The 13508-nt window shown below is 39.6% G+C and overlaps 1 protein-coding gene across 4 annotated transcripts in view; it reads left to right on the top strand.

The window, feature by feature from the left end:
• Window positions 1–12968, top strand: part of LOC139458353 (kin of IRRE-like protein 1) — a 230737-nt gene extending 217769 nt beyond the window's left edge. For all 4 annotated transcript variants that reach the window (XM_071239751.1, XM_071239747.1, XM_071239748.1 and 1 more), the window contains 2 exons: window positions 6305–6432; window positions 6985–12968. In XM_071239751.1, coding sequence (XP_071095852.1) covers window positions 6305–6432; window positions 6985–7099 — 243 coding nt within the window. In that variant the 3' untranslated portion in view covers window positions 7100–12968. The remainder of the gene's footprint in view (window positions 1–6304; window positions 6433–6984) is intronic.
• Window positions 12969–13508: the final 540 nt, after the last annotated feature.

Here is a 13508-nt window from a genome sequence, read left to right as displayed (position 1 = left end):
CTCCAGTACATGTGTGTCATGTGTGTAGGTCTGTTTTGTGTTTACTTTGTTTGTGTGTTTGTTTAACACAGCACTCAGCATTATGCCAGCTATATGACAGAGGCCTGTACATAATCAAATCTGAACCAGACAATCCAGTGATTGACATCATTAACATCGATCCACGCATATTGGGATCTGATGACATATGCTGTAATCCAAGTCACAGAGTGATACCATCGATCAATTTAATCGTCTCTTATGATCAGAATAGGTTTGCCTGGGAAGTAGATTCTGGGAGCTCAGAGAATCACCCCCTTTCCCAGAATCAACCCCCAGGGGTATTCTCTGAGAGTTCCCTATGATAAATAGAGCTGGCTAGAGCTGGCTAGACTTGCTTTTGTATATGTTTCTAGATTGTATTTATTTTTTTCAGAATATAATTATTTTCCACAGTCATGGTGCAGGACTATATTTTTTCCAAACAGTAATCATAATTAAAGAAATCTCACATGTGTGCATGAAGTTTTCTTTTTTGGGATGCTCAGTAATATATGTATGTGTATGGGTCAGTATCCTACTGTCTGTGTGTGTGTGTGTGTGTGTGTGTGTGTGTGTGTGTGTGTGTGTGTGTGTGTGTGTGTGTGTGTGTGTGAGAGAGAGAGATATATGTATGTGTGTTAGTGTCCTACTCTGTGTGTGTGTGTGTGTGATATGTATGTGTGTTAGTGTCCTACTTTCTGTGTTTGTAATATATGTATCTGTGTGTGAGTGTCCTATTGTGTGTGTGTGATATAGGTATGTGTGTTAGTGTCCTACTCTGTGTGTGTGTGTGTGTGATATATGTATGTGTGTTAGTGTCCTACTCTCTGTGTGTGTGTGTGTGTGTGTGATATGTATGTGTGTTAGTGTCCTACTTTCTGTGTTTATAATATATGTATGTGTGTGTAAGTGTCCTATTGTGTGTGTGTGATATGTATGTGTGTGTGTCAGTGTCCAACTTTATGTGTGTGTAAGATATCTATGTATGTGTGGTCTGTGTGTGTAATATATGTATGTGTGTGTCAGTGTCCTACTTTCTGTGTGTGTAATGTATGTGTATGGGTGTGTCAGTGTCCTACTTTCTGTGTGTGTAATGTATGTGTATGGGTGTGTGTGTGTCAGTGTCCTACTTTCTGTGTGTGTAATATATGTATGTGTGTGTCAGTGTCCTACTTTCTGTGTGTGTAATATATGTATGTGTGTGTCAGTGTCCTACTCTCTATGTGTGTAATGTATATATGTATGGGTGTGTGTGTGTGTGTCAGTGTCCTACTGTCACTGTGTATGTGTAATATATATATATATATATGTGTGTGTGTGTTAGTGTGTGTAATGTATGTGTGTGTGTTAGTGTCCTACTGTCTGTGTGTTTGTAATATATGTATGTGTGTGTGTGTTAGTGTCCTACTGTCTGTGTGTGTAGTATATGTGTGTGTGTGTGTCTCTGTGTGTGTGTCAGTGACTTTATGTGTGTGTAATATATCTATGTATGTATGTGTGGTGTGTGTGTGTGTGTGTGTGTGTGCGTAATATATGTATCTGTGTGTGTGTCAGTGTCCTAGTGTGTGTGTGTAATATATGGATGTGTGTGTCAGTGTCCTACTTTCTGTGTGTGTGTGTGTGTGTGTGTGTGTGTGTGTGTGTGTGTGTGTGTGTGTGTGTGTGTGTCAGTGTCCTACTGTCTGTGTGTGTGTGTCAGTGTGTGTGTGTAATATCTAATAAGCTGTAATGGTACATGGCTACAATGTCTGTGTAATATCTAATAAGCTGGAATGGTACATGGCTACAATGTCTGTGTAATATCTAATAAGCTGTAATGCTACATGGCTACAATGTGTGTAATATCTAATAAGCTGGAATGGTATGTGGCTACAATGTGTGTGTAATATCTAATAAGCTGTAATGCTACATGGCTACAATGTGTTGTGTAATATCTAATAAGCTGTAATGGTACATGGCTACAATGTCTGTGTAATATCTAATAAGCTGGAATGGTATGTGGCTACAATGTGTGTGTAATATCTAATAAGCTGTAATGGTACATGGCTACAATGTCTGTGTAATATCTAATAAGCTGTAATGGTACATGGCTACAATGTGTGTAATATCTAATAAGCTGGAATGGTATGTGGCTACAATGTGTATGTAATATCTAGTAAGCTGTAATGTTACATGGCTACAATGTGTGTGTAATATCTAATAAGCTGTAATGGTACATGGCTACAATGTCTGTGTAATATCTAATAAGCTGGAATGGTACATGGCTACAATGTCTGTGTAATATCTAATAAGCTGTAATGGTACATGGCTACAATGTCTGTGTAATATCTAATAAGCTGTAATGGTATGTGGCTACAATGTGTGTGTAATATCTAATAAGCTGTAATGGTACATGGCTACAATGTGTGTGTAATATCTAATAAGCTGTAATGGTACATGGCTACAATGTCTGTGTAATATCTAATAAGCTGGAATGGTATGTGGCTACAATGTGTGTGTAATATCTAATAAGCTGTAATGGTACATGGCTACAATGTCTGTAATATCTAATAAGCTGTAATGGTACATGGCTACAATGTGTGTAATATCTAATAAGCTGGAATGGTATGTGGCTACAATGTGTGTGTAATATCTAATAAGCTGTAATGGTACATGGCTACAATGTGTGTGTAATATCTAATAAGCTGTAATGGTACATGGCTACAATGTGTGTGTAATATCTAATAAGCTGTAATGGTACATGGCTACAATGTCTGTGTAATATCTAATAAGCTGTAATGGTACATGGCTACAATGTCTGTGTAATATCTAATAAGCTGGAATGGTATGTGGCTACAATGTGTTGTGTAATATCTAATAAGCTGTAATGGTACATGGCTACAATGTCTGTGTAATATCTAATAAGCTGTAATGGTACATGGCTACAATGTGTGTGTAATATCTAATAAGCTGGAATGGTATGTGGCTACAATGTGTGTGTAATATCTAATAAGCTGTAATGGTACATGGCTACAATGTCTGTGTAATATCTAATAAGCTGTAATGGTACATGGCTACAATGTCTGTGTAATATCTAATAAGCTGGAATGGTATGTGGCTACAATGTCTGTGTAATATCTAATAAGCATTAATGCTACATGGCTACAATGTCTGTGTAATATCTAATAAGCTGGAATGGTATGTGGCTACAATGTGTGTGTAATATCTAATAAGCTGTAATGGTACATGGCTACAATGTCTGTGTAATATCTAATAAGCTGTAATGGTACATGGCTACAATGTGTGTGTAATATCTAATAAGCTGTAATGGTACATGGCTACAATGTCTGTGTAATATCTAATAAGCTGTAATGGTACATGGCTACAATGTCTGTGTAATATCTAATAAGCTGTAATGGTACATGGCTACAATGTGTGTGTAATATCTAATAAGCTGTAATGCTACATGGCTACAATGTGTGTGTAATATCTAATAAGCTGTAATGGTACATGGCTACAATGTCTGTGTAATATCTAATAAGCTGGAATGGTATGTGGCTACAATGTGTGTGTAATATCTAATAAGCTGTAATGGTACATGGCTACAATGTCTGTGTAATATCTAATAAGCTGTAATGGTACATGGCTACAATGTGTGTGTAATATCTAATAAGCTGTAATGGTACATGGCTACAATGTCTGTGTAATATCTAATAAGCTGTAATGGTACATGGCTACAATGTCTGTGTAATATCTAATAAGCTGTAATGGTACATGGCTACAATGTGTGTAATATCTAATAAGCTGTAATGGTACATGGCTACAATGTGTTGTGTAATATCTAATAAGCTGTAATGGTACATGGCTACAATGTCTGTGTAATATCTAATAAGCTGGAATGGTATGTGGCTACAATGTCTGTGTAATATCTAATAAGCTGGAATGGTATGTGGCTACAATGTGTGTGTAATATCTAATAAGCTGTAATGGTACATGGCTACAATGTGTGTGTAATATCTAATAAGCTGTAATGGTACATGGCTACAATGTCTGTGTAATATCTAATAAGCTGTAATGGTACATGGCTACAATGTCTGTGTAATATCTAATAAGCTGGAATGGTATGTGGCTACAATGTGTGTGTAATATCTAATAAGCTGTAATGCTACATGGCTACAATGTCTGTGTAATATCTAATAAGCTGGAATGGTATGTGGCTACAATGTGTTGTGTAATATCTAATAAGCTGTAATGGTACATGGCTACAATGTCTGTGTAATATCTAATAAGCTGTAATGGTACATGGCTACAATGTCTGTGTAATATCTAATAAGCTGTAATGGTACATGGCTACAATGTCTGTGTAATATCTAATAAGCTGTAATGGTACATGGCTACAATGTCTGTGTAATATCTAATAAGCTGTAATGGTACATGGCTACAATGTCTGTGTAATATGTAATAAGCTGTAATGCTACATGGCTACAATGTGTGTGTAATATCTAATAAGCTGGAATGGTATGTGACAGGTGACATAAGAATATGTATGCACAACTTGCTCTACAGGAACATCTCTTCTTGTTTGTTTACAACAAATGCATTCAAATAATATAATCATTTTGAGGAGAAAGGTCTATAAAGAACTACCTCAATAAGTCACAATGACAGCAGACACAATAGACATGACGGGAGAGATTTCGGAAGTTACTGATGAACCTGTGTCGGTAGCATACGTTGGTCATCATAGATTAATTGGCCAATCATTGAAAAGTGATTATAACTATGTGTCAGGGGTACTAAGGTAAATTCACAGATTGTACAAGACTGTGACTGTCAGTCTAGACACAGATCGAGTCGATACTACGATTGTTTGGATGTGTATTTCTTTATTTTGTGCACTAGGATGGGTCGTAGCGAGGATGTTCATGAATCATCATGCAGTCAAATTGTTTTTATCCCCCGCCCAACAAAGGTCGTCCGTCTGTCCGTCACGTTTCGTTTCCGGAGCATAACTCATAAACCGTTCAATATTTTTTCATCAAACTTTGCAGGTCTGTCAGGTACATGCTGAACTGGTGCCTTTTGCTATTGAGAAATTTTTGAATTTTTTATTTTTTACGTTTCCATGGCAACAAGATGGACTTAGGTTCCAAACTCATCTTTTTTTTACAATTTCCATGACAAGTTCCACCTCGGTTAAAAAAGGTTAGGGTTTGTTTAGATTTAATTATGTCATAAATTCTGCAACAGGGGCGGGGGATATAGCCACGTTAGTGGCAAACTCTTGTTATGTTTCACAATGTATGCTAAAATGCTGAGTTAAAGATTAAACGCTCTAAATGATCAGACAACTCTTCTCTATGTATTCATTCTAAGGAATTCCGAGGGGTTTCCCTAGGAAAGTGGAAGTAGTCTGTAAGTGTTTATGTTATTTCAAGAATATGGTCTCAGGAAAAGCGTTTCAACGTCAAATTGTGTTATTCATACATTTATTACTGTCAATCTCATGTAACTCATCTAATGGAAAAGTTGTTGTATATTCTGTAAACTTCCCATTAAAAATTATTCCATGTTGAATTTGTAAGTATGTGAACAGAGATTTTATGTTACCACATGTTGAATGTGTCAGTATGTGAACAGAGACTTTGTGTTACTACATGTAGAATGTGTCAGTATGTGAACAGAGACTTTGTGTTACGTACTACATGTTGAATGTGTCAGTATGTGAAGAGAGACTTTGTGTTACTACATGTTGAATGTGTCAGTATGTGAAGAGAGACTTTGTATTATGTACTACATGCTGAATGTGTCAGTATGTGAACAGAGACTTTGTGTTACGTACTACATGTTGAATGTGTCAGTATGTGAAGAGAGACTTTGTAGTATGTACTACATGTTGAATGTGTCAGTATGTGAAGAGAGACTTTGTAGTATGTACTACATGTTGAATGTGTCAGTATGTGAAGAGAGACTTTGTGTTACGTACTACATGTTGAATGTGTCAGTATGTGAAGAGAGACTTTGTATTATGTACTACATGCTGAATGTGTCAGTATGTGAAGAGAGACTTTGTGTTACGTACTACATGTTGAATGTGTCAGTATGTGAAGAGAGACTTTGTATTATGTACTACATGCTGAATGTGTCAGTATGTGAAGAGGGACTTTGTATTATGTACTACATGCTGAATGTGTCAGTATGTGAAGAGAGACTTTGTGTTATGTACTAAACATGAGAGGTGTATGTTGGTGGAGATGGTGAGGGTGATGTGATGTCAGTACTTCAGTTCTGTTCTGTGTTGCAGGATCCAAAGGGGAACAACAACCAGTACCGAGTCATAGATCCTTTCTCCAATGAAAGTGTGTATCGGGACACAAGTCAGATATTTGGTGGAGAATATACAAGTCAGTCAGATGACATAGGGTCGGACAGGTGAGTCCCACAGGTTGGCATAGCAGTGACACTAGGCTAACACCACAAGTTGATGCTCACATGGCCTTGTGGTGAGTACAGATGGTGAAAGGGATGTAACTCTTGTCAACAAGATGAAGACCAACAGCAGGAAGCAAGATAAAATATCTTTTACTTTAAACACATCGAACACATGACTGCAGCCTTATTAACACATGACTGAAGCCTTATTAACACATGACTGCAGCCTTATAAACACATGACTGAAGCCTTATTAACACATGACTGTAGCCTTATAAACACATGACAGAAGCCTTATTAACACACAACTGAAGCCTTATAAACACATGACTGCAGCCTTATTAACACACGACTGAACTCATTATTTCCATATATATCCATAATATTAAGATGTGCCAAATATTTGTTCATATCTGAGAATATAATCCATTGACAATGATGCTGAAATCAAGTTTCAGTGAAGAAAAATAATGTTTAAACAGGGAATGTTATACTGGTGCCAGTATATTCACAGGAATTGATTAAACGAATTCATTTGGTTCCATTTTCCAGATATGGACCAGCATATAGTGGGCAGTATCCACTGAGTAGTTTCCGTGGTGATTATGCAGACTCAAGGCTACCCCCCGCCTGTTTAAGTACGACCAAACTGGCAACAAATGTGTAGATGTGTGCACCGGGAATCTACCATCAATGGGAGGAACATGTTCACTCTGTACACACCAACCATGGTAAAACAAACTATCATTGCCATACTTGGTGGCAACATTTTATACAACTTTGTATGGATCATGCATCAATATGGAATCTAATTCCATACCATTCTATCAGCAGCATTGTTAACATGTACAGGCATCTGTCCAGGAATGGATGCTGGATAAACTGGAATCTATTGCACAATTAGGAGAGTTGAACACAGTTTAGCGAGGACAGTGAGCACCATTTACCTGTCTGCTGCCTGTTGTAGCAGCCGCGAAGCACAGCATCTGCATCATAGGCACCACCACTCTTAATGCACTAGTCATGTATATACAGCTTGCCTTTATCATTCGGGGAAAATTGATACAAAAATTATTCCAAGATCAATGCAAAGACAATGAGCCTTATTAGCCTTGCCATGATATGTGTACAAGAACATGAGCGGGAAGCACTGGAGGAGAGCTCGTGCACAGCTGCTGTACCAAGTCGGTGAGGAGGATGTTCAAGCAAAGGAAGACAGTTACTGTAAAAGTGCACCTACTCTCTCTGTGGATATCGGAATAGAATCTTCTTGGTGCTGTTAAGTTGCAATTGATATAGTGTTGAGCTGCCCCTGAGTGTGGGACAGAGGGAGTAGGTGGAGCATTTCTTGTGAAAGCCAAAGGAGGAAGACACAGGAAGGAAATAAAGTGACATGATTTCTTCCAAACAATGTCCACAATAGTCAGTGAAAGCCAAGTGGCTGGACATATGCGTGATAGTTGGCAGTGTTCCTGTCCAGGAAGTTCAGCCTGTAAAGATGGTTGTGTTGAATGAACAAGTTTTGTGGGAAAAAACCTGTTTCTGTGAATGAAAGCTGATGTAAATACATGAGGTACATGATACTGGCCACGCTGAGTCCTGTCCTGTTAACATCACAGTGTAATGTAATAATACATGTTGGCCAGTGTGTACCAAGTACAGCTTGATGCCAAGACCTGTCACAGTACTGTGTAGCCTGAAGAGGACATCAGGTACAGATGTTCATGCAGTCTGGAGGACATCAGGTACAGATGTTCATGCAGTCTGGAGGACATAGGGTACAGATGTTCATGCGGTCAGGAGGACATCAGGTACAGATGTTCATGCAGTCTGGAGGACATCAGGTACAGATGTTCATGCAGTCTGGAGGACATCAGGTACAGATGATCATACAGTCTGGAGGACATCTGGTACAGATGTTCAAGCAGTCTGGAAGACATCAGGTACAGATGTTCATGCAGTCTGGAGGACTTCGGGTACAGATGTTCATGCAGTCTGGAGGACATCAGGTACAGATGTTCATGCAGTCTGGAGGACATCAGGTACAGATGTTCATGCAGTCTGGAAGACATCAGGTACAGATGTTCATGCAGTCTGGAGGACATCAGGTACAGATGTTCATGCAGTCTGGAGGACATCAGGTACAGATGTTCATGCAGTCTGGAGGACATCAGGTACAGATGTTCATGCAGTCTGGAAGACATCTGGTACAGATGTTCATGCAGTCTGGAAGTCATCGGGTACAGATGTTCATGCAGTCTGGAAGACATCTGGTACAGATGTTCATGCAGTCTGGAAGACATCGGGTACAGATGTTCATGCAGTCTGGAAGACATCGGATACAGATGATCATGGAGTCTGGAAGACATCGGGTACAGATGTTCATGCAGTCTGGAAGACATCAGGTACAGATGTTCATGCAGTCTGGATGACATGTGGTAAAGCATGATGTGTTCTGACTTCAGATATACCTGGAGCCATTCTGAGCATGACATGTTCTTGTATGAATGAATAGGAACCCAATTGTTTGTGTGAGGAGTCTAGCAGTTCATGCCATGAGTATATAACTGTTTATGAACTATAGCAATATTGTCAGAATGGGGATGATCAAGTGAGGTGTTGAAGTGTCCAAGTTGAGAAAGCAGGAGACAACAGGGCTTGGCCCAAATAAACATTGGCTGTCATAACATAATCCATGCATCCAGCGGTGCAAAGGATGTCACTCCAGACCCTGACAGTGATGTCACACTTTCAATGCCCACATGATTCTTAAAAGTAAATTTGCATATTGGTTTATTCAATAAGTCTCCTTGTTAAAAGAACATGTTGTAACATTCATACCTGCAGTTTCAGAGAAAATAAATACTGTCATATATACATCTGTCTCACTGCAGGAATGTTCCTGTGTCTAGTCCATGTATACGGTCTTACTGCAGGAATGTTCCTGTGTCTAGTCCATGTATACGGTCTCACTGCAGGAATGTTCCAGTGTCTAACCCATGTACATCGGTCTCACTTCAGGAATGTTCCTGTGTCTAGTCCATGTATACGGTCTTACTGCAGGAATGTTTCAGTGTCTAACCCATGTACATCGGTCTCACTGCAGGAATGTTCCTGTGTCTAGTCCACGTACATCTGTCTCACTACAGGAATGTTCCTGTGTCTAGTACATGTACATCTGTCTTACTTCAGGAATGCTCCTATGTCTAGTCCATGTACATCTGTCTCACTTCAAGAATGTTCCTGTGTCTAGTCCATGTACATCTGTCTCACTTCAAGAATGTTCCTGTGTCTAGTCCATGTACATCTGTATCACTTCAGGAATGTTCCTGTGTCTAGTACATGTACATCTGTCTCACTTCAGGAATGTTCCTGTGTCTAGTCCATGTACATCTGTCTTACTTCAGGAATGCTCCTATGTCTAGTCCATGTACATCTGTCTCACTTCAGGAATGTTCCTGTGTCTAGTCCATGTACATCGGTCTCACTTCAGGAATGTTCCTGTGTCTAGTCCATGTACATCGGTCTCACTTCAGGAATGTTCCTGTGTCTAGTCCATGTATACAGTCTTACTGCAGGAATGTTCCTGTGTCTAACCCATGTACATCGGTCTCACTGCAGGAATGTTCCTGTGTCAAGTCAATTACATCGGTCTTACTGCAGGAACATTCTTGTGTCAAGTCCATGTACATCGGTCTCACTGCAGGAATGTTCCTGTGTCTAGTCAATTACATCGGTCTTACTGCAGGAACATTCTTGTGTCAAGTCCATGTACATCGGTCTCACTGCAGGAATGTTCCTGTGTCCAGTCCATTACATCGGTCTCACTGCAGGAATGTTCCTGTGTCTAGTCCATTACATCGGTCTCACTACAGGACGTTCCTGTGTCTAGTCGAGTCCATGTACATCTGTCTCACTGCAGGGATGTTCCAGTGTCTAATCCATGTACATCGGTCTCACTACAGGACGTTCCTGTGTCTAGTCCATGTACATCGGTCTCACTACAGGATGTTCCTGTGTCTAGTCCATGTACATCGGTCTCACTACAGGGATGTTCCTGTGTCTAGTCCATGTACATTGGTCTCACTACAGGATGTTCCTGTGTCTAGTCCATGTACATTGGTCTCACTACAGGACGTTCCTGTGTCTAGTCCATGTACATCGGTCTCACTACAGGACGTTTCTGTGTCTAGTCCATGTACATCGGTCTCACTACAGGACGTTCCTGTGTCTAGTCCATGTACATCGGTCTCACTACAGGACGTTCCTGTGTCTAGTCCATGTACATCGGTCTCACTACAGGACGTTCCTGTGTCTAGTCGAGCCCATGTACATCAGTCTCACTACAGGACGTTCTTGTGTCTAGTCCATGTACATCGGTCTCACTACAGGACGTTCCTGTGTCTAGTCGAGCCCATGTACATCGGTCTCACTACAGGACGTTCCTGTGTCTAGTCCATGTACATCGGTCTCACTACAGGACGTTCCTGTGTCTAGTCGAGCCCATGTACATCGGTCTCACTACAGGACGTTCCTGTGTCTAGTCCATGTACATCGGTCTCACTACAGGATGTTCCTGTGTCTAGCCCATGTACATCGGTCTCACTACAGGACGTTCCTGTGTCTAGTCCATGTACATCGGTCTCACTACAGGATGTTCCTGTGTCTAGTCCATGTACATTGGTCTCACTACAGGACGTTCCTGTGTCTAGCCCATGTACATCGGTCTCGCCCAGTTAAGTATGTCTCTGTTTTCATTCTGATGGGGGTTGATAAGGATGTGAAACATTGTGTATGTAATATTTATTATCAGTGTAAATATGTGAACATGTAGACTATAGGGAATGGTCTATGAGGTGAGTATGTTGTTCCCCTGTTCAATACCTGTGTGTGTCTGGCCCTGCAAGTATAACTCACTCTTGTAGCTCTGTTACTACTTAGTTTTGTATCATGCTTGGACTGCACTATCGTTGCTTGTTCAACACCGTGATTATACATTCAACGTGCTAATTTGTTTTTCATGTTTTTGTTTTTATTGACTTTCTGATATATTAAGGAGTTGTTTGTTTCTTTCACTGGCGATCAATATACATTGCTTTGTATAGTTTGTGTTACTTTGTGTTTCACTCGATATTTTGTGTCTCCTGGGGATTTGGTGTGACCTGAAGTTCTAGGTGGGGAATACAGTAAATACTGTCAGTGAGTCTCTGGACATGGGCTCCACCTCAGGTACAAGTAGACTCTATGTTGATGTCCTGGTTAGACCCTACTCTCGGACATTTCTAGGTTTGTGTGTGATGTATCCTTTGTTACTGACTATCACTGATTGGTGAAGTATGTTTATTTGCTGCTCTCAAAATGTATGCAAGACTGTGTGCATCTGGTTTACTTCTGTTTTGGGCCTTGTTTTATCCTTCCTTCCATATAGTTGTTGGTCCCCTAGACCTCAATCACCCACATAGCCTAGGTGGACACAGGTCAAGGCATCATTTAAACTATCATTTAAACTATGTGGATTTGAATGTGTCTCCTAGTTACACCCATACATAGAGATTTTTGTGTCAGTCAGGCTGCAGACACATAGAGAAACTCACATAATTCCCATGCCTCTTAGGTTAGCAGCAAGTTGCTGTAGCAAGAAAACCCATCTTTTTAGGGGGCACACAAATGCCATCATTATTGTATCCATCATGAGACACTAGGACCATCTTGACATACACAACAAATTTTGATGGAACACAAAAAAGATCAGATGAAACATGTTTGGTGTTTCGGAGTCCGATTTGACATGTGAACAAACAATGTGGTATGTTTATACCCATGAAGATGCTTTATAGGTGTAAAATGTAAAAACCAAATAAGCACGCACACGCACACACACACACACACACACACACACACACACACACACATAAATCCCAATGGGCTCTGGCACAGCTACTTTAGAAATACTAACCAGCATCACATCAGATAACATACAAGAAATAATACCTACATAACAGATCAAAAGGACTTTATCGATACCAAAATAACATGACAGATCACACACAGTATCACACATTTGATCTAATACCTTCATAAAAATATCATGATGGATTCACAAAAATAATATATCAGCTAATCATATCAGAACAGATCACATACCAAAAACAACACCGAAACAACATATCACAGTCATTCAGAAACCTGCAAGACATTTCTATAAAGGTTTCCTCAATGGCTGATCAAATCACAGGTTACATCTTGTAGTGAGAAGGTCATTGGATTTCGCCAAGGTCACAGAGAAGATTATTAGGTAAATCCAGATTATTTTTGTATGAAATTCTATGTCATCAGTACCTTTCTGTACAGTAATGTATCATTGAAAATTAATATATTGTTCATTGTATTTCTCTGATAGCTTGTTTTATTGTAGATATATTGAATGTGTGCTCTGACAGCGATAAGTGATGACATGAAGTATCCTGCGTACATCGTCATCTAATCATGTGCAATTTGATAATGTAATAAATGAGATTTTGTACATAACACTATCACTGTGGGTTGTTTTCTGATCAATGACAGTGAGCATGTGGTAGGAAGCTACCTGTGAAACATCAACTGACGGCCAAAAGAAACTATTCCACAGTAATCACCAAAGATAGATGCATGAAGTAAAAATTGAAAAGATAAAAATCTCAACGAAATCAGCATTTAAAGTGACAGTCATACAGTATCAGATGTTGGCATGACAGTTGCCCAAATTGAGGTGAGAGAGCAAAAATTAACTTTCAAGTAGTTGACAAAGGGCACAATTATCTAAAATCACTCAATTTCAGTGACATATCACATTAATAGCATGTACTGGTATGACCACCCCCTGATACAAGGCACGCCAAATTTTCTGGCACACAAAAATGTTAGTTGTCTACTAACATCAAGTGGAATACGTTGCCATTCTACTTGAAGGGCTGGATCAGTTCTTGTCAGTCAACTAATAAGACGACACTCACTCACTCGTTCTCCCCATCGGTGATAAACAAGCTGTCTTCCATCACCTCTGAACAGACAGAACCGGCTTTCATCAGTGAAGACAA

Source organism: Haliotis cracherodii, unplaced genomic scaffold (assembly GCF_022045235.1).
Source record: "Haliotis cracherodii isolate W230 unplaced genomic scaffold, xgHalCrac1.p SCAF_12, whole genome shotgun sequence".
In the NCBI taxonomy this organism is placed as follows: Eukaryota; Metazoa; Mollusca; class Gastropoda; order Lepetellida; family Haliotidae; genus Haliotis; species Haliotis cracherodii.
Note: the sequence above shows the minus strand (reverse complement) of the source record. Positions and strands in the feature narration are given on the sequence as shown.